We start from the raw sequence: 23,357 nt of genomic DNA on the forward strand, positions 1-23,357 counted from the left end.
TCAGGTCAGTAGTTTTTTATTCTTCATATTTCTGCGTAGCATTTAATCATGAGTGAATCACACCAGCGTCTTTTAAGGCAAAGATCTGCATACAGAGGCCAGTTAACAAGAATAAACACTTTTGTTCAGGCCTTTGATCCAAATGAAGGCAATATAGAAGAAATACGTGCACGCTTAAAACATCTAAATAACGTTTGGTCAAAGTTGCAGGAGGTGCAAGATACTATTGAAATTCATCAAATCGAACCCGAAGCGGAAGCAGTTAACGCTCGTGCAGAAATTGAAAATGTGTATTTTTTCTTTAGAGGCTCAAATGCAAGCACTTGTGTTAAAGCATGGAAATAAAGAATCAGCTGTTAATAATAGCACTAGCAGTAGCGCACAAGTTAAATTACCGGTCATACAGTTACCTGCATTTGACGGGAACTGTAAACATTGGTTATCATATAAGGACACTTTTATATCTCTTATTCACGAGAATAAAGACATTTCCACAATACAGAAGTTTCAGTACCTCCGAACTTCTCTTAAGGGCGAAGCGTTAAATCTAATTGAAAATTTACCAATTACCGAAACAAATTATTCAGTAGCATGGCAATTACTCGTTGACAGGTATTCAAATAAAAAGCTAATTGCTTCTTCTTACATTCACGAAATACTACAAATCAAGCCAGTGTATAAAGAAAATGTAAGTGAACTTCGCGCCTTTATAAATACAGCTACTAGCAATATAAATGCGCTACAAGCACTTGAGCCAAACGTAAACCTCACAGACGTAATTTTGACCCAACACTTTGTATCAAAATTAGACGCAACTACTAGAAAGTCATGGGAGCTTCAAAATACGAATTCTAATTTTCCTGCTTTATCAGAATTCTTTTCGTTTCTCGAGAAACGTTGTCAGGTGCTTGAGAACATGAGAACTAGTATTGATGGTGTGAAGCAGGGTAGTAGCGTACAAAACAAGCAAGTAAAAGGTATTCAGTCATCAAAGACTTATTTATCAACATTTTCAAATGCATGTGAATTTTGTAATAGCCAGCATCCTTTATATTCTTGTTCGTCTTTTGTGAATGCGGGACACGGCCAAAAATTAGAGTGCATTCGTAAAAATAAATTGTGCATGAATTGTTTGAAAAGTAATCATTTTGTGAAGAATTGTAAATCGAGAGGTTGTAAAAGGTGTTCCAAAAAGCACAATACATTATTGCATGTAGACGTAACAAAAGACAAATCAGTGCGGTTTCCAAGTGTAAGCAGTGCCGTGGTGCAAGAGCGTAGTAACAATTCAGATTCCAGTGAAAATTTAGGGCAAGTGTCATATTGTGCATTAAAGGCTAGGCCTAACGCAAGAGTATTGTTATCTACTGCAATAGTAAAAGTAAGGGATAACAAGGGAAATTTGGTTCCTTGTCGCGCGCTTCTAGACAGTGCTAGTCAGACCAATTTCATAACAGAGAATTTGGTGCAACAATTGAACATCAAACGGTATAGACAGTATACTCCAATTCAAGGTATAAATCAAGCAATTTCTAATACAAAGTATTCTGTAGATATTTGTGTCCATTCATGTGTTAACACATTTTCATTGAATATAAGTTGTTCAGTTCTCCCTCACATTACAAGTAAACTACCGGAAGAGAGAATTAATTATGACATTCCCAAGGACATTGTTCTAGCAGATCCCACTTTTAATACTCCTGGAGACAGATATTCTTTTAGGTGCGGAAGTATTCTACATAATTATGAAGTCAGGACACAAAACACGGCCAGGTGATTTTCCAGTACTGCAGGAGACAGAATTGGGATGGATCGTGGCAGGACGCATTCCTCAAGAACGTGACCCCCATATTCCATTAACAACATGTTTTGTGAAGACAAATATAGATCTACAGCAACAACTTCAAAAATTCTGGGAACTAGAAGAAATTACTGTTACACCTAGATCAAGCGAGGAGCTTGCATGTGAGCGACATTTCGTTCAGAATACAACAAGAGATCATACCGGGCGTTTCATTGTACGATTGCCTTTGCTTGAAGACCGTACAGTTTTAGGCGATTCTTATCAGCAGGCATTGGTTAGATTAAAGCAATTGGAAAGAAGATTCGATCAACACCCGGACTTTGAAGCTAAATATACGGAATTCATGCAAGAATATGAAGATCTTGGTCACATGATAAGGATAGATGAGAGTAAAAAGGAGGACGTCAGCGTTGCATACTATTTGCCATATCATGCAGTTTTTAAGCCCACAAGCTCTACAACAAAGCTCCGTGTAGTGTTTGATGCTTCAGCAAAATCTGACAGCGGAAAAAGCCTCAACGACATTCTCTTAGTTGGTCCTACAATACAGCAAGATTTGTTTTCTATCATTTTGCGCTTTAGAACTCATTCGGTAGTATTCACTGCAGATATCGCTAAGATGTATCGCATGGTCAATGTTCATCCAGAAGACACGCCATTACAACGTATATTGTGGAGAAGATCTAGAAATGATCCGATTCAAGTTTTTGAGTTGAAAACACTAACGTATGGTACGGTATGTGCTTCATTTGTGGCCACAAGATGCCTACAGCAATTAGCAGACGATGAAGAACACAGTTACCCTGTAGCAGCAGAAATATTACGTCGAGATTTCTATATTGACGATGTTTGTAGTGGCATGAGCAACATACAGCAAGCTCTAGAGGTCCAGAAGCAATTGATAGAGTTACTGGGAAAGGGAGGTTTTATACTTAGGAAATGGAGTTCGAATGATCCAAGGTTATTGGAATCCATCTCACCAGAGCTTCGAGAAGTGCAGCGTCCAATCCAGTTCCATGAGGGCCGAGGCGTCAAGGCATTAGGATTGTCATGGCATCCAGACAAGGATATATTTCTCGTTGAAAGCAAGACATCACCAATGAAGGTTCAAGAGTGTATTACTAAACGCCAGATTGCTTCCATCATTGCCACTATATTCGATCCATTAGGAATAATTTCACCAGTTGTCATTTCATACAAAATATTTTTGCAAGAATTGTGGCGGCAAAAGGTTCAATGGGACGACAATATACCAATGGAATTAGCAAAGAAATGGACTCAATTGTACCAGCAACTTCCATTAATCAATCAGATTAAATTTGACAGATATGTACTCGTTGAAGGAAACACAGCGGAGATTCAGATCCATGGTTTTTCAGATGCTTCTCAAAGAGCATATGGAGCCTGCATTTATATGCGATCGATCAATCAACAAGGAGAAATATCAGTTAAGTTATTATGTGCTAAATCACGTGTGCCCCAGTCAAGAAAATCACTCTCCCACGTCTGGAGTTATGTGCAGCAGTTGTTTTGGCAAAATTAGTTCACAAGATTTTACCGAATTTAAAATTGAACATAAGTAGCGTCCATCTATGGACTGAATCCCAAATCGTGTTGGCATGGCTAGCTTCTCCGTGCAACAAATGGAAACCTTTCGTGGCCAACAGAGTAGCTCAAATTCAAGACTTAACTGACGTTAGCTGTTGGAAACATGTAACTTCTTCAGACAACCCTGGAGATTTGATTTCAAGAGGAATAGATGCAGTTTCCATAAAGGACAATTCATTATGGTGGCACGGTCCACAATGGCTTTCTAGTTTACAATCTAATTGGTCAGTGACAAGTAAGGATTCATTGCAACCAGATCAAGTTCCAGAGAGTAAGGGAACCATAACATTGACAGTCACTTTAGACAATTGGTGCAATGGAACCATAACAAGATTCTCAAAATTGTCAAGGTTAGTTAGGACAATAGCATATTGTAGACGTTTTGTTCATAACATCAGACACAAGCAAAACAAACTAACAGAAGGTCTTTCAGTACAAGAACTCCACACAGCGCTCCGTGTTTGCATCAACTGGACACAAGAAATTGGGTTTCACAGCGAATTGCAGCATCTTCGTAATGGAAACATTGTTCCGTCAAGAAGTAAATTGAACAATTTACATCCATTTTTAGATAGTGAAGGCATGATCCGAGTTGGAGGAAGATTGGAGAATAGTCAGCTTCCGTTTGACGCCAAACATCAAATAGTTCTGTCTTCAAATCAACACTTAACAAAACTTATAGTTGAAGCAGAACACTTAAGATTACTTCATGCTGGACCCTAATTATTAATATCATCACTACGCCAGAAATATTGGATCATCAGGTGCAAACAGGTAGTAAAACAAGTGATCCATCATTGCTTCACGTGTTTCAAGTTAAAGGCCAGTGGTTCAAAACAACTTATGGGACAGTTGCCAGTAGCTCGTGTGCAGCAAGCCAGACCATTCCTAAACGTAGGCGTGGACTACGCTGGAGCGTTTTACATAAAATCAGGAGCAGTTAGAAATAGATCTGTACGTAAGGCATATGTTGCGTTATTTGTTTGTTTATCCACCAAGGCAATACATCTGGAATTGGTAACAGATCTTAGTGCGCAGTCATTCATAGCAGCTTTACGCAGATTCATAGCCAGACGAGGAAGATGTCTCAATATATACAGCGACAATGGCACAAATTTCGTTGGAGCCAACAACGAATTGAAAGAATTGTATCAGCTGTTTTCATCAGATCCTTTTAGTTCTCAAGTTCATGATTTTACATCGACCGAAGGAATTCAGTGGCACTTCATACCACCAAATTCGCCGCATTTTGGAGGACTATGGGAAGCCGGTATAAAATCAATGAAATACCATCTAGTTCGTATTACGAAAGGTGCAGTGTTAACATATGAAGAGTTTGCAACATTACTCACACAGATTGAGGCCTGTCTCAACTCTCGACCACTTACAGTGCTATCAAGTGAGCCTAACGACATCAGTGTTCTCACCCCTGGACATTTTAATTGGAGAAGCACTTACAGCTTTACCAGAGCCTAACCTCACCGATCTACCATACAACCGCTTATTTCGTTGGCAGAAGATACAACTAAAACAACACATTTGGAAGAGATGGTCCCGAGATTATTTACATGGTCTTCAACAACGCTCTAAGACAACTTCACCGCAACACAATCTCAAGGTCGGAGATGTAGTTTTGCTGATTGAAGACAACGTTCCTGCATTGCAGTGGAAATTGGGCATCATTGAAAAAGTGTTCCCAGGAAAGGATTTCTTAGTTCGTGTAGTGACGGTTCGTACTACAACTGGAACATATAAACGTTCCATCAACAAACTAGTTGCATTACCATATAACAAGGAGATTGACCATATACAATTGAGATTTGAGTAATCTAAAAAAATAAGTACAGTTCTTCAAGTTTTGTGTTTGTTATCATTTTGTTTTATTTGGTCAGACCTTAGCTGACCAACAGGGGGGAGTATGTTTGGGATTATTTGTGTGTTTTACAGTGAGTGTGCCTTTAACTGGCAACAGTGTTCAAGTTGCTTAACGCTTTTCTATTGTTGGGTGAAGAGTGAGTGTGGTGGCAGCAAGAACATTCAGTTTGGTGGACCATATATTATGGTCGAACATCATACAATATAACACAAACAGTAAGCCATCGAACTACAATCATTTACAACTAAAGACCTTGTGAATATGTTTATTCTCGTGTATTATTTTTGTGTGCAAACTAAAGTTGTAATCATTAAATACAGTGAATTTATATTGGGTTGCATTCATGTGGTGTACGAATCAAGCCTTACAGTCCACTAGTATGAACATCGTTTTTAGCATTGTTATTGTACTTTAGTGAAAAAACAAATACATACATTCATATTGTACAATCTGTACAAATATAAGTATAGACTGGAAAATTTTGTTCTATAAAAGGTCTATGGTCAGCTTTAGTACTAGGCTAGTCGACAAAGCGTTACCCCCCACAGCGAACGCGGCCTAAGTGGCTACACGGTAATTTTAGTTTCACCAAAGTTGTAAATCATACTATGAGCCAGTCAGGGTTTCCAGGTCTTTTCTTTTCATTTCCCGCGCCAGAAGTGGTAGACCTGGATTCGATTTTAGGCAGGAGGTTATGTGGTTAGAGTCCCACGTTGAGCTGTAGTTCACGTCTGATGTAGCCTCGCTGATATAGTCGAAAGAGATGGAGCAAATGGCATTTGTTTTTAAAGATATCCTCTGTATCGAAAACAAATATTAGACCCCAATCAATAAATTCCAACAGTTACACTACTTTATATTTTACTAGCTATGCACGTGCCTTTGGAGAATGGGGTTCCGGATTCGAATCCTGTGGGAGATTATTGAAAAGTTTCAGCGCATAAAGGTAGTTTAGATTCCACCTTAAAACTGTAGGTTCACATCTTGTATAGCTTCGGTGCTGAAAGGACCGCTAAATTCCAAGCCACCAACTATAAAATTTACATCATGATATTTTTAACCAATTCTCTGGTTTAATCTTTTAATTTTTTTCCTCTCATGATTTTGGCTTCTTCTGAAATTCCTACTCTCTACCAATTTTAGCACCTTCTCAGTTTCAGAACAAAGTTGATAAAACACGAGCAGTTACAGTTAAAATAAATAAATAAATAAAATAAAATAAACACATCTTTCCCAGGAATATTTCTAAGCTGCATGGAAAGAAATGTCTGGAAACTGAAACATTATGTGTTTGTTTTACAAAACTAAGTTTCGAAATAATTAGGCAACGTAGTTTTTCGGTCATTTCAAAGACTGGAAAGAGAATAAGATGTATTGAATCCCAATTTAAAATTATGGTCTTTGCTGTTTAAGATTTTCGATATACTTAAGTACCAAATTATTAGAGGTGGCATTTTCCGTCTTTCTACTGTGCACACATCTATGGCTTAGACCATCTAAGGGCAATTGTTCCATCATCTAACATATCCACCCCATAAAATGCCCTTTCGGGCTGTTGCGCCTTAAGGTTTGGTATATATTAGGTATATTGGAAGTTGGCACAACTTTAACAAAGTATTTATTATTATTATTATTATTATTATTATTATTATTATTATTATTATTATTATTATTATTATTCATAGTGAACATACAATTTGGCTCGATGTAGCTCTACTTAACAGTATTAAATGAAATCATATAATAAGAATATTCTTACCTTCTTCATTCTGAGAATTCCGTTCCATTCCCTCCCAGTCTGGAACAAATATCGCAGCCACTTCTCTCCACATTTTTATTTTTAAGTCACGATTCATGTAGTTCGGATCTCTTAAATCATATAGGCATGGCCTATTTTGTATTTCGATTATAAACGCCTCTGTGTTAAACACACTAACCATGACTGGATATGTACACAGGACACGTTTTCAAACACAACTGAAAATTTCTCTTTGTGATTACACTTGTGGTTATCTGTTTGGGGGTGGAGTTCAAGCTTCGGAGATAGGGGCTCAAATTCAAGTTATTTCGTTCATCTTTTGCCTAAAGCCAAATATTTTGCTTATAGATTACCATGGCACCAGCTAAGTGTCAATCAAGTGTATCACGAGAAATCACCCTATTGTGTTACATAGATTTTTCTGTGATTAGCTAATTTTTCGGAATTTCCTTCTATTTTTGTGAATTTTCTTTTGTTATAATAGCAGAGTTCCAATCGCACAAAGCGTCTTCCAAGCAGCTGTTTCTTGTTACAATCCCCTTGCCTGGCAACACGTTTTTCCTTTCTGTCCTTCCTTTTGAAATCTTTTAAACAGCAGGCGGTCTATTGTTCCGACCTGCACCAAATACGCTCGAGCCGGCGTTTTCTCAGCGATTTTATTGCTTTCGCGTTCATGTTTAGCCGCTCAGATTTAAATACATGGTCAGCGTATTTCAAGCATACGCATGAGCAATAAATACGCTTTGCGATCGCTTCAAATAGCCGCCCACTTAGACGCTACCAAATCGCAAACAAAGCACGCTTCTATCGCATGCATGAAAATTTGGCCCAATTCGCACCCAAATTCGCTCTTGAATATGTTACTAAATTTTATGGTTTGGGAAAGAAAAAGTCACGAAATTTCATTTTGGAATTTTACTAGACACCCTGCAATGGCTAATAAGACAGAGCACAGCGAAGTCCGTGAAATAATTCATTGTGGCAACGCTTCCGCATCTAACAATTGAAAGATCTCGGCCGCAGCGACTTATCCCTTCTCTTCGAAGGAGATACAGGAAAATCCATCGACAGCAGCGCCAGAAGAGGAACACTTGAAATATGAAGGCTTTAGTCGTGGTTGAACACTTTGAAATAACATTCACGTATATCATTTAGGTTTTATTATTATTTAGTATTTTGCCTTGTTGCAAGTCCTGGGACTAACGAGGTTTGGGCGTGGAAATGTTTCTTCCACGTTCATCTTAAACTTCCTCTTTTAACTCCCAATATTTTCTTCTATTTTTCAAATCCCCAATTCCAGTGTTCTTCCTACTCCTCGCTTTCCTTCTATTGCGGTATGAAGAAGACAATTTCTTCGCAAGATGTGTCAAATCCAATTGGGCTTCTTACGAAGGATGCTGGGTAAAAGTGTCCTCTTCTCTCCTATTAGTTTTAAAGCATCTTCGTTTGTTATTCTCTTCATCATTGCGTCATTGCCTGGACATATCTGGACCATAGGGTGTACATGATAGAGGTGTGCACGGGTTTGGGTCGGGCTCGGGCTTACAAAGCATAGATCACGTCAGACACGGGCCATAAAATTTTAATTTCTCGGGCCTTTTCGGGCCTAACTTTGTAAATATACTGTACGATGATATTTATGGAACCGTTCTTTCTAGAGAACTTTTAAAGCACACACAAATTTGTAACTTGAGACGTCCACATTAAAAATCTGTTTATCATCGTGCAATTGGTAGAAGAGCTATCAGTCGAGTAAACAGAAAACTAAAAGTACAGAAATAAACATGCTTAGCTTGTTTATGAATGAAAGTATTGTTTCTTACACTAAATTAAAGGAACAAAAGCATTTAGAACAAACTGTCTTTTGTTCTTTCTTCAAGACAATGTCAGTTTATATTTTATTTTTAGTATTATTATTTCTTTTGCTGATATCGGAAGCATTTCTTTGAGAAATTCTCGCAGGACTCATAGCGAGTCACTTTTTAAACTAAAAGTTACTTTTTTTTTTTTTTTCAAGTTGGTCACTAAAAGTTACTTTTTTTTCAAATTGGTCAAATTTGAAAACTGCCAAAGTTACTTTTTTGGGAGGTAAAGTGACTATTTCGTGTGATTTATGTTTTGCATTGGCAGTGTCCTAAGAAAAGTGTTATAAAAATAAATGGAAAAAGGCAGAAACTTGTTACTCATTACTCTTCTGAAAGCTTCAGTACTTGCTGCCACATGTGAAACAGTCAGCTTTATTCTCACTTCAGCTTTTATTCTTTCTAAAGTACAGTGAATGGCTGGTGGGTGCTTAAGCTCTCAAGATGGGGGTTGAGAACCCTTCTGTCTCTATTCTTTCTTCTATCATAATAGTCTTTTAGTTTTCTCTCGTAGTAGTTAACGCTGCGCTCAACGTTGTGTGTGTTAATGTTCGTCTTATGTTATGTTTCTTGTATGGTCTTCTTAAGAGTAGGTGATGAATTTGAATATTTCATGGCTTTGAAAACTCTCAGTGCTAAGCTAAATATAATGTCTGAGATGAAGAAATTCGGAAATAGGCCAGAACTAGTTCCACTTACTCAGAAGCTTCTTACATCTGCTAAATCTGCTTACGGTAACTACAAAGCATACTTAAAAAGCCTAAGAAAGGAGGAAACTCAAAAAGAAGTAGTAAAGAATAAAGATGACCAGAAAACAACAAAGAGAGAGGTGATGGAGAAATTGACAAAAGAAAAAGGGGCAGGATGAGATTTTGGTCACTTTTTCGTGTGCTTTTGGTCATTTTTCAACTATTTACAAGAGACCAAACCACTATGAGCCCTGTTCCCGACAAAAAATATAGCATTGCCATTTTCACTTGTAAAAGGATAAATCAAATGCTGCCGAATCTAAGTAGCAACAATTGCACTTATTCCCTCTTATAATTCCAATAGTTCAAGAAAGAGGGAAGCTCTTTTTATTATTATTATTATTATTATTATTATTATTATTATTATTTGAAAGCACGTTGGAAAGCTTTAAATCTTTTTATCTCTTAGAGGTGAGGTTTTAACTTTCATTTCTGCTTTTTATGGTTTGTTACAAGTATTCTCAAATTTCCCTTGTCGCAACCATAAAAAAAAATAGCGAAACAAACACCAACTCAGCTACTGTATTAAAATGACTAATATTTTTTTTCTTCAGTGTTTCTATTGTTCAATGGAAGAAAACAAACATTAAAAGGAAAACGACATACACACGTACATGTATATATAATTCAGTTGAGGGTGATTCTCGCGTTGTTTACTCGGATTTAGCGGAATTTCTATAGTTTTTACTAGATCTTTTAGCTGGACTAAGGACTGAGAATTGACAACCGTGGGAGACAGTAGTTGTGGAGAGAGACGAATAGGAGATGGTAGCTCGATATTGAAGCTATATTAAGTTAAAACATTGACTACTACTTTGTTTTTCTGTGTATTTTGTTTCCAACACAATGGATTTGGAAAATATAAAAGAACACAATTACAAAAAGGAGAATATGTATTAGTGGAAAATAAACGCGTTGAAAGTGAGATTTGGAAGAAATTTCGCGAAATAAAAAAAATAAATAAATAAAAAAGTGATGAAAAAGTTCCCGCTCTTCAGTGCATAAAGTGTTGTGCTATCTTAAGTTACTCACCTTCAAAGACAGGAAATTCGCATTTAAACAGACATGTTTGTAAAATTGTTAAAGGTCAAAACAAAATCGAAAATTTTCTAAACTCTATCTATCTCAGCTTTGCAGAAAGCTCAAGCTGAAGTAACCAAAGCGTGTGTGTGTTTCTCAGTTGTAAAGACATAAGTCTGTTTTATATTGTAACTGCTGACGGATTCTTAAAATATTCTCAAACGTTGGTTAAAATAGGATCTCAATATGGCAATGTAAATGTTAAAGATTTAGTGCCCCACCCTACCACAATTTCTCGAAATGTGCAGAAAGAAATTGATCAAACTTCACTATTTGAAACTATTCAATCAATGCTAGACAGAAGACAATGTGCAGCAACTACTGATATGTCGACGCTTACAAACACATTTGTTATATAACTCTGACTGTTCACTTCATAAATGAAAAATGGACTCTTTGCAACAAGGTGCTCTTTACTGTAGAATTTTGCGCTGAGCGAGAAACAAGTGTGAATATAAATACAGAGTTGATTCGGAAAACCACTGCTCTGGGACTGAAACAAAAGAGCTTCTCGCAAATAGTTTTCGTGACAGATCAGGGAAGTAACATAGTGAGTGCTCTTCAGGGTTGTACCAGATTAAATTATTGTGCTCATATTACAGAACACTTTCAAGAAAGAGTTTTTGGAAAAAGACCTCCCACATGTAAACTTACTGACTTTAGAAGTTAAAGAAGTAGTAATATACATGAAACATATAGGCTTGATCAATCAGTTGAAAACTACCCTTCATCAAGAATGTGAATCGCGTTGGTATAGCAGAATTGACATGTATCAGTCGTTTGAGAGTAATTTCAATAACATTTGGATTGAACGGCATGAAAAAGAAAGAATGGAACATGTTGAACAAGATTTATTGAAGATGCTGAGCACTTTCCTGGAACCATTCAAAGAAATGTCCCTACAGCTGGAAGCAGACACATCCCACACTACCACTTGTTCTGCCATTGCGATTCAACCTGATTACACATCTAAGTCAATCGGATTCAACAGACTCAGAAGACATGATGAGATTGAAAGATAGAGCCTTGCAGTTACTTCAGGAAAAATTTCCTGTTAATAAGATTCACCAGGTTGCTTGTTTCCTATGCCCAAACTTTCGTCAATTAAGGATACTTTCAGACAAAGAGAAGGAAGAAACAAGGAAAGAAGTTCCTTTCTTAATAAATGAGATAAAAGCTGAAGGACAGTTATTCAAATAAACTCCTGAAGAATTTTCCTTGCAGATATTACAGTGACTGGCGCTGGACCGCGTGGAGGTGAAAGAGTTGGAGAAGCTAAAAGACAAAAAAATATGGATTTTTCTACTTTTGAAGATAAAAGTTTCGGAAAACCTAATAAAAAGGACGATGAAATATTTGAAAGGAAACACAGTGATACATTTCCAATTGACATAATAAGTTCATTAAAGTGATGGAAAAATCATGAAAATGATCTCCCGTATATGTCCAGATTAGCTAAATGGTGTCTCGGCATTCCCGCATCAAGTGCAAGCAGTGAACGAAATTTTAGTGCAGTGCGTACAGTGATTCAGCAGCGTCGAACCAGTTTGAGCAGCCAAAGTGTGGATTTCATTCTTTTTCTTCACAACAATCAACAATGACTTCCTTGAAGACTGTCTGAGTGAGTACGGTACACATTCATTTGCATAAGAGTTTGCAGACATTGATATTTTGTTTTAAATATTTAGAGTATTCATGTTTCTATTTCACGAAAAGAATTCATATAGTTAGTAAGGGTAAACGATAACCTTTATTTCGTTGTTCTCTCTGAATCATGTAAGCTTCTAAACTGCAAAATTAAACCTTTAGTTATAAATAAAATACAATTTTGCGTTAATTATTAAATTTCTGTAATTCGGGCTTGCTTCGGGCTCATTTGATCATCACAAGACCTCGAGCCTAAAGGCTAAAACATATTTCGGGCTCAGTTCGAGCCAGGCCAGGCCTGGGCTAAAAATTCCGTCTCGTGCAGACCTCTAGTACATGGTCCCCTAAAATGGAGACAGAATCACGGACAGTGACGAAACGGGTAAGCGTCATCACAGGACCAACTGTAAACCAGAATATTGCTTCCCACGGCATCATATTTTACAGTTAGGCAGAGACACTATGGATCATACGCTTTTCTGGCCATCCGCTACACACAAACATTGCTCGTGATTTGAAATAAGGTAAACGATGGCTCATCCGGCCAGAGAACACGTTTTCATGTCATCAATGGTCTGTGTTGCATGTTTGCGGCGCCATTGTCGTCGTACTAAAGAATTATGAACCGTTATAGGCTGTTTCTCTCATGTAATCTGACTCTGCATGTCAATATCATGTAACTTAGGGATGTACCGATACCGATACTGAAGAGGCCGATACCAATACTTTTGGACACATTTCTTATATATTACCAGGAATTTTCAGAATAATGAAATGATCAACATTGTAATAGGGTATATTAGATATAAGGCCAAAATTTGACATACAAAGACAAAAAACAGAATTTCATATTATATTCCCCACAAAAAATATATTTCCTCTAAATTTAATCGAGCTCACATAAACTGAACTAAAAAGCAGCAAATACTTACATAGTGTAAACTTAAATCTAAGAGTAAGTGATTGATATTTAGAGTGATAATATATACTTTGATAGTTACACTGTATTTGCTAATCTCTATTACATACATATAGTGCAAACGGATACTTACCGTTACAAATTTTATTGTTTACAAAATTATGCGTGCTAAACCAGGTGTTGCTGTGTGTACCATCAAAAAAAAAAAAAAAAAAAAATCTTTAAACAAAGTCGAAAACGATAACACTTTATTAACTTTAATAATTGTTTTTAACCAGTAAGTAGGAGAAAATAATGACAAAGTGAGCGTCTTGTGGGTTTCTTACATAGCATTTTCTACTGAATCAAAACCACTGTCTCGTTTGGAATTCAAATTACGGGTCTGCTATCCTGACCATGGGCTCCCGAAGGGGAAGGGCAGGGACTCACGAAAATGTATACGCAATATAGCAAACCACGTATATTAAATGCCAGATGTAATATAGCAACCATGGAATGCCTCCCCCCGTAGAAAATTTTCTTCGGGCGCGCATGATCCTGATTGAGGACTTTGGCTTTTCTTCACTATTTTGGCATCGGGGGAATAAAAATGTCAATTGAGTACGAGTAATGCAAATCAAAGGCATACACATGCATAAAGAAATCGATTGTACAATTGATAATAATTCAAATCAACTTCAAAAAATCTAAAAGAAACCGATGAAATATAAGTGTCAATTTTAATATTAAACAAGTATATCAAAAATAGTTCGGAAAATATATCGGTAAATATCGGTATCCATTTGCCGATACCGATACTTCCAGTAGTAGCCGATATCACCGATACTGTTATATCGGTACATCCCTAATGTAACTCACGATGGACTGATTGTCGACACAGCCTGTGGGAGGTTTTACTTCAGTACTTCTGTCACTTGCATCGCAGTCTCTCAACGGTTCCGAGTGACGATCTGCTTTAATGTTCAGCGGGTTAGACTGTCACTAAGGGTTTTCTTCCGATCACTGTTCCTCTTCGCCGATGTAATTTTATTGAGAGTTTTGTAGGTTGTCATTACCTTGAATACAGTTCCTCGCGACACACGCACTTCATGTTTGCTACTTTGTCACACTTGCATCACATAACCGATCGCCAACAATTTGCCCTCTGTGGAAGTCAGAAAAGTCGACCATTTTACACTATCATAGTCTGCTCAGTTCACTGCAGCTCTACCGCTTCCCACGGAGTATGGAGTTTGTCCTAATACTACCACTGACAGAAGGGGCACGGTGGCGTAGTGGTAGAGCGTTTCAGCTCGCGTCAAGTGGGCTTTGTGGTGGACAAACAGTTATCGTGGATTTTCTCGGGGTTCTCCTGTTTCTTCCCATTTCATTCATTCCATTCATTTATCATCATCATCATCTCCTTTAGCCTAGCCGGCATAACAGTGGAACGTAAAACTGAAAGATCTCATTTTTTCACTACCATCAACAGTTCTGGCCATTGTCAACCCAGACATCCAGGTGCTACCATTAAATTGATAAGTATCTGCATATAATTTTTTGTCGTGACAGGAGAAATATGTACGAAAGTTATATCTTCCATAGCGGTGATGTCAGCTACCTGCCACAAAGGAGATTCAGCCCCTTCAGTTTATTTTTATGACGTAACTTCTCACTACTCAAGCACTGAGTATTAACTTTATTGCTTACAAGTAAAGGGTCAAATAGATGAATCGAGTTGCGGGATGAGACATAGTGTGCCTGATAGAGGATGTGAAAATATGTGTATGTGCAAAGTTATAGCGGCTGAGCGCCATAAGAAACGGAGGGGGAGGGGATCAAAGTTGGTGGGAGAAGGGTTATGCTATGTGGTTGAAAAACATCAAACTATTGAATCGTGAAAATAATGAAAGATACAGAACGCAAACGGTGGTAGTTCCACATATTGGTAAAAGAAGAATTGGCAGAGTAGATCACGAACCTCCGCTGCCATCTTGAAATCAGCCATTTTGAAATATGTGATTCTTTTTGAAATGGAAAGGTAGTCATGTGATATATCAATTAGGGCCAGCACGTTCTCCAAAAGTCACTTATGAACTTTATTGATCGTTATCTACACTTATTTGTAAGATTTAAGATCATCTTTATAGTTATTTCCGAAAATTTAGGAGACTGATACTCGTATGTTGAAAGTTTGGATTATCACAAAAACATATGTAAGTTAAACATATCTACAAGCCAAGTAAATTTACAGTGAAATTTGATATACAAGTTGTATATTATTACGTAATTATTTATGATATTCTAATTTGCTTCATATAGAGCCGAAAAGAACTGTTACGATCTGGAAGAACCGATTCCGCTTAACTTTTTTGTTTTTGTTTTGTTTTATTTCGTTTCTTGTGCTTTTCGTCGAAAACAATGTGAAATTTATATAGCTTTTGTTAAACGACATATTTACTAATATAGACCATAACACAATAAAATCTGATAGATTGGAATGCAAATATTACGTACTGTACGTAAACCACAATATTTTTTACCACTTGCTATATTTTTACTCATAACTAAATTGAAAGTGAACTACTGCAGTCGAATATAACAATGAAGTTATAGCGGAAAGTAAGTTATCGGGTGAGGTGGCTTTCTCGAGTGTCTGTTCTGTCGCATTATGTTCGATCGACATTGAAATATGAAGCCTTCGATTATTGTGACAATGTTAGCACAGGACACGATTATTGTGTTCTTCTACGATGGATCATCATTGTAAGCTCCCAACTCGCGAACCAACATTGTCACAATAATCAAAGGCGAATCACTCGCGAACCTAACTTTCAACATACGGGTATTAGTCCCCTAGATTTTCGTAAATAACTATAAACATGATCTTAAATCTTACAAATAAGTGCAGATAATGATCACTAAGGTTCATACTTGACTTTGAGAACATGCTGGCTCTAATTGATGTATCACATGACTACCTTTCCATTTCAAAATGGCGGATTTCAAGATGGCAGCGGAGGTTCGTGATCTACTCTGCCAATTCTTCTTTTACCAATATGTGGAACTACCACCGTTTGCGTTCTGTATCTTTCATTATTTTCACGATTCAATAGTTTGATGTTTTTCAACAACATAGCATAACCCTTCTCCCACCAACTTTGATCCCCTCCCCCTCCGTTTCTTATGGCGCTCAGCCGCTGTGACTTTGCACATACACGTATTTTCACATCCTCTATCAGGCGCACTATATCTTATCCCGCAACTCGATTCATCTATTTGGACCCTTTACTTGTTAGTCATAAGATAGATACATCGTAACTATAACCAGCATAGTATTGTTAAAGTATGTAAAAGAAAGGAACTAAAAAAGTATATATATGACATTTCCTGTAATTTTCGTAAAATTTGACCGAAAATCCCCGTATAGCTCGGGATTAGGGCCTCCATGTAAATGATAGTACTCCTTTCCTGATGCTGCTGTTTAAATTATATAAACTATTTAATTTTTACGGACGTTCGACGTACACTCATGTCCAAAATTATTGTTGCACGTGTATAAATATGTTGTTGTAGGAATATAATTTAATAACGAATTCCCTCCGGTATTTCCTATAATGTTAGTATGTGTATAATCGGCAAAGACATGTATGTGGCAAATTTCATGTCAAAAGAGCAGTAAATAAGAACAATAAAATGAAAATAAAACTTTCTTGTCCATTTAGCAACATTTTGTTTACTTGTTCTAATTTTCGTAATTATAATTCTTTTCCTATAAAATGTACCACAAATATACATTTCCCGATTATACACATAGTATCAGTATTAAAAGTACTCTGCAAAATCATTATCAAATTATATTCTTACAAGAAGACAGTTATAGATATGCGCCAATAATTTTGGACATGAGTGTACATATATATTGAATACTTTACGTTGTGTTACTTCTGTTGTCTAGGGACAAAAAATGAGAAAGGAATTAATTTTAAAGCATATTTGCGTGATTAAGAGCATAAGGCTTCTATATCAGGGGTATAGAAGCAAAACCTGTTAAATCCATTTTCCAATTTTGTCAGGAAACTAAAAAAAAAGTGACGCCCTTATGTTTCAGAATTGTTGAACAGTTTTTTATTTAGTGGTAGATTTCACTCATGTGCATTAAGTAGTGACCACTAAACAAACAAAACGTTCAACAATTCTGAAATATAAAGGCGTCACTTTCTTTTCGTTTCCGGACAAAATTGAAAAAATGGATTTAGCAGGTCTTGCTTCTATACCCCGATATGATTGATTTCTTTTTAATTTTTCGTTGTAAGTCTTTCTTTTCTCTCTCTCTCTTTTTCTCAAGCATATAAGTAGCAAACTTGAGATATTTTGTGCAATGAACACTCATTTTATCATTCTAGCCTCAGCAACTGATCTTACGCAATTTTGATCCATGATTTAAAAGGTAATGTAATTCATTTAAATTCAGAATAAACAAATACACATTACTCTTGCTACTACAATACTTTCTTTTCTTCTTTTGTTTGCACATCAACTTAATGAAGTCCGTATGTATTGATACCACATTGCTGGTTCTATAGCAAGTTTCTTATAATGTAATTCATTCTTGAGCCATGATTCGTGCTCCATTATTACTGGGGGCTCATGACTCAGTGGTAGAGTGCTTCTCTCTGGTGCGTGGGACCCATGGATCGATCCCCGCCTAAGTTTGTGGTGGACAATATGCCCATGGGTTTTCTCAGTGTACTCCCGTTTCCTCCCACATTTTATTGCACCTATTATTCCGTCATCATTCGCTCACCTTTCTCATCCGTCTCCCTTAGCCTAACAGGCACAATCGTGGAATGTTAAACTGAAATATTTTATTTTTTATTTTATTTTAATTTAATTTTATTTTATTTTATTTTAATTTATTTAGTTAGTTAGGTAGGTAGGTAGGTAGTTAGTTACTTACAGAAGTGTTAATGTTGGCATTTTCTGGGGTCGAATCGTCCCAGAGATGAGCTCTCGAAGTAACCCTATTCTTGTTCTACCCCGGCCTTTGCCAACGGAGATTTATTCTTTGATTTGCAGCCGGTTTGTAAATTGTCAGTCTTTATGTAATTCTTAAGAATATTCTCCGCATCGTTCCTAAGTATCATCATAGCTCAATCATTACAACTACAAAAGCTTTTTCTGTCTTTCCAAGGTAACTACATAAGTTTTTTCTGTTTTTTCAAGGCTAGAGCTGAAACTGATGCTTGTGACACCTCAGAAGCGAATCAACCAGAAACAGAAGATAAACACATCCAACAAACGAAAACAGTGGAACAAGATTCAAATATTCAAACAGAAAATGTTCTTGCTGGTCAAGTAGAAACGCCAAAGGTTAATCACAATGCCAATAAATCGCAAATAACGTATTCCGCGATGCGATCCACATTTCGATTTCTTGCAACACCAGTTTCCCATTCAGCGCCTGAACTGAATAGTGCCGAGCTCACCAAGACGCAGAAACAAGTGAAAATGATCAAAATTAGGCTTCAAAGATCGATTTCTAAACTGTACCATAACAGCACTGATACTCCTGATTCTTAAGCTTGTTTATATAATATATACTCTACGTATTAATGAATATATATGAAATGAAATGAGTTTAAGTACAAATATGTGTGATTCCTTTAGTATATCGAGTGAACTTAATATTGAATTGTGCGTTTATATTGCATGTGTGTGTGTGTGTATGTTGTCTCTTGCTTTATATTGGTCTTTATCCTTGCGTATCCACAATAAAACAACATTTTCATCTCAATATAACAATAATTTTACTTACTTGCCAATTATTATTACTTTAAAAGACTTTTTTTGTAATATAGATATATATTGTCCTATGTTAAATATTTGTTTCTGAACAGCAGAGCGACATTTTTAAGCAAGATTGGTGTATTTTAAAATTTACGAGGGTTTTTACATTTCTTAAGATTATTTTTTGTGCACAAAATGGTGTCTTGGTAATACTTTAGGTTAATAAGTGTATCTCTGTAATTGCTGCAATACATTTTGTACTTGTAATATTGATTCGACAGGAAAAAAAGAAATCAATCAACAACTGACATAGGAGTTCTTCGTACCTAGTTCAGTTTTTCCAATTGTTTATAAGAGTATACAAACTATCAGATTTGATTTTGTACTAACTCTATGCTGTTTATTATACATAATTCCGTAATTTACCAGAATAAATACGATGTATTTAACTTAATCCCTTGGTACCGAAATTGATATCCCTTTTTGACAATTTTTTGCTTGCTTTTTTCGTAATAATAAATTAACAACAATTCCCATGAGTGTGTGTATATATAGTTTCTGTTGAAATTATTTCAAATGTACGCCATGTGTATGCAAATCCAGACGTAAGTTTGAACTCATTGTGGTGCTAAATTTGTGTGTTAGTTACATTAAAAGAAATAAAATTAACGACACTTTCCACACTAGTTTTAAATTTCTTAAAAGTATCACCAAAAATTCAATTAAGTAAATAAATTATAAGACTAGATCCCATTTTAATACAATTCTTAAATACTGAACATTCGAGGTGTGTTCCAAAAGTATGGAACCTTATTTTTTCCCGCCTAAACCAATGAATCGGGGGAGACTTTCTTCAGTCTAGATGTAGAGGAGACACTCATACGCAGTCGTGATTTTTTTCCCGTCCGCAGAAAGTGTCAGTCGTTGGCAATCGGCCAGCGAGTGGAGACGTTTAGTGAGTGCGTCGTGGGATTTCAGTATTTTTTGTAAAATGACAGAAAAACTTGAGCAGTGATATTGCATCAAATGTTGCCAAAAGCTTGGTGATACCCACACGGAAACCATTGAATCGGATCGGTACATTCAATTTTGAACGAAAATTTGAGCATGAGGAGAATGTCCGCGGAATTTGATTCAGACTTCCATTGCCAAACATAATATTCATATGTGTCGTCAGGCTCCCTACTCGCCTGACATGGCTCCGTGTGACTTTTAGTCATTTCCCAAGCTGAAAATGCTATAAAAAGGGACCCGATTTGAGTCAAGAGAACAGGGTGTCTATCGGTAACGAAAGTCACGAAATCAGAAAACGGTCATGAAAGTCACGAAATTTAGCTTTTGGGTCACGATTTTTTAAACTGTGAAAATGTAAGTACAGATTGGAAAATTTTGTTCTATAAAACGTCAAAATTCATCATCAAAAATGTTTATGGTCGGCTTTAGACGCTACCAAATCGCAAGCAAAGTACGTTTCTATCGCATGGATGAAAATTCGGCCTCATTCTTACCCAAATTCGCTCTTGAAAATGTTAGAAAATTTTATGATTGGGTGCAGAAAAGGTCACGAAATTTCATTTTGGAATTTTAGTAGACACCCTGGAGAAGATATCATGCGGAATGCGACGACACGGTTGCTCACCATTCCAAGAATTGCGTTCCAGAAGTGTTTCCAACAATGGCGGAAGCACCGGGAGAAGTGTGTGCATTACCAAAGAGACTACTTTGAAGGGGATTAGTGTTTCGAATTTCCAAATCAAATGTATTTTTACCAACCAAAGGTTCGATATCTTTTGAACACACGTCGTACAACTGATTTCACTTGTTAGTGTGTCGAATCTATGTTCATATTTTTAAATATTTCTCCATTGTTTCTAGAATTTTAAGTATGGTCCAGAAAAAAAGTTTGTGTGAAATATTGTAGCACGTAGAACTATATATGGCGCAGGAGTTTTTGCAACACGGAAGTTACGAAGGGTAGAAGGGTAGAACCTACTACTAAAATGGATCCGAACTACTTTTTGTACCTTAATTCTAGACTGTGAATTCCCAATAAGATTTGAACCTCCAAACACAAAGACTAGCCCAGTTAGAATTTTGGTTTGGAAAAAGAAATTAGTGAAGCTATAGTATTTTAATAAGTTGGATTTTTTTTCTTTGTAATGAAAACAAATTGACAGTACTTACAGTTCCTAGGACTTCTACTACAATACCCTGGTAATTCGATTCGTTACGCTGTTCTGTTTGAAAGAGTTTGAGAGTGATCTTAATTCAGGAAAATTCGACAAAACTGAATACAGTAGACCCCCGAGTATCCGGTCTAATGTGGCGGAAGGGCAGACCGGATAACAAAACAGCCAGATAGGCCGGAGCTCTATGAACTCATTTTCTTATAAACATTAAGCATATCTCAAGAACAATTTACGAATACATAACTGTACATACTGTACAGTTATAATGAGGAACAGCGGCAAGTGTACTGTATTGAGGTCCGTTACGCACTGACGAAACAATGAACAAGGAGCAGAACTCTGGTTTTTCCTTGTCACAACTTGTATTTTGCACACGACACGTAGAAGGATCGTAGCAGACGACCACTTCGAATGCCTTGGCAAGGTTGCATATGCAACGCCTTGCCTTCCTCATTTAATTACGATAAAAGAAAAGTGGGCCGGATAGTCGAGAGTCTACTGTATTATAAACTATAAACATAATAGTTAACGAAAAAAGAAAAGAAATCGTCAATATATGTACACGAAGCTTATCCGGACTTGGTTTCTGTTATTTGGAAGTGGTTAATGTTCCATATTAATATGTCAACAATAATCCCAGCCGACTGTGCATATGTTTCCTTCGATGAACTCAAGGAAACTTAGTTATCTGGTTCGATATTCTTTGAGAAAGGAGGGGTGGGGGACGCAACTTAATTTAATGTTGGATAATTAAAAGATGAGACCAAGCTGGTGAGAAGTTTGCAAGTTCGTTGAGGAGAAAATGCTGTCCATCAAAATTGCTGATTAATGAAACAGTAACAAAAAAAAAAAAAAAAAAAAAAAAAAAAAAAATCCTAAGTTCTAGTTTTCATTGTAACCAACAAAAATGAATGATTCAAAGTTCTAGGATTTAACTGTAATGGAAGAAAAAAGTATAGTTCACTAAGTACTTACACATTGTTTTTGAAAATACTCTAACGAAACAAATTCAGTTTCGCGTAAATATTTGGTCTAGGAATTAATTCGTGCGGTTGGTACGCACACATTGAAGCTGTAGTACAAACACAAAATACATAAATACCTTAAGAAAAATATTGTCCATCGCTAGCCATCACTTTCGCCCATCTGTCAGGCAATGTACGGATTCCGTGGCGAAAGAAGTCCTCATCCTTGGAAGCGATTCAGTCAGAGACCCATGTTTCGATATCTTCTGAAGAAGTAAACCGCTGTCCAATCAAATCGTTGTTCATGCAATCGTGCAAGTAGTAGTCCGAAGGAGCAACGTCTGGTGAATACGGCGGGTGGGGTAAAACTTCCCATCCGACATTTTCCAAATAGGTTTTGACTGGTTTTGCGACATGTGGGCGAGCGTTATCATGTTGAACAATAAGTTTATCATGTCTGTTCTCCCATTCTGGTCGTGTTCTCCCATTCTGGTCTGTTCTCCCATTCTGGCCAGAGCTTGCTTCAAACGCATGAATTGTCGTCGATAACGTTCTCCATTCATAGTTTCACCCGGTTGCAGCAGCTCATAGTACACCACACCTTTCATATCCCACCATATGCACAGCATAACCTTTGCACAGTGAATATCTCGTTTTGGTTGTGATGGACCTGGTTCACCTGGTTTCACCCAGGCCTTTTTTCGTTTAGGGTTCTCGTAATGGATCCACTTCTCATCACCCGTAATAATTCGATGCAGAAACCCCTTTCTGCTCTGTCGTTGAAGCAGCAATTCGCAAATGGTTTTTCGTCTTTCAACGTTTCTGTCTTTCAATTCATGTGGAACCCAATGTGACATCTTTTGAATCATTCCCATGGCTTTCAAGCGTTTGGAGACTGTTGTTTGATCAACGCCTAATGCTGCTGCAAGTTGTTCCTGCGTTTGACACGAATCCTGCTCGAGCAATGCTGTCAATTCTTCGTCTTGAAATTTTTTTGGCTGTCCAGCTCGCTCTTGGTCTGCCAAGCCGAAATCACCACTTCTAAACCGTGCAAACCACTTCTGACACGTTCGCTCAGCTAGAGCATGGTCACCATACACTTCCACCAAAATACGATGACTTTCAGTCGC

At 36.9% G+C, this 23,357-nt stretch overlaps 1 protein-coding gene across 5 annotated transcripts in view; it reads left to right on the forward strand.

Moving 5' to 3' along the window:
* Window positions 1-22,753, forward strand: part of LOC145694441 (uncharacterized) — a 102,253-nt gene extending 79,500 nt beyond the window's left edge. For all 5 annotated transcript variants that reach the window (XM_081770678.1, XM_081770681.1, XM_081770679.1 and 2 more), the window contains one exon: window positions 18,510-22,753. In XM_081770678.1, the coding sequence (XP_081626804.1) occupies window positions 18,510-18,866 (357 nt within the window). In that variant the 3' untranslated portion in view covers window positions 18,867-22,753. The remainder of the gene's footprint in view (window positions 1-18,509) is intronic.
* Window positions 22,754-23,357: the final 604 nt, after the last annotated feature.

This window comes from Thermobia domestica, chromosome 9 (assembly GCF_964235325.1).
Source record: "Thermobia domestica chromosome 9, izTheDome1.hap1.1, whole genome shotgun sequence".
NCBI classification, from domain to species: Eukaryota; Metazoa; Arthropoda; class Insecta; order Zygentoma; family Lepismatidae; genus Thermobia; species Thermobia domestica.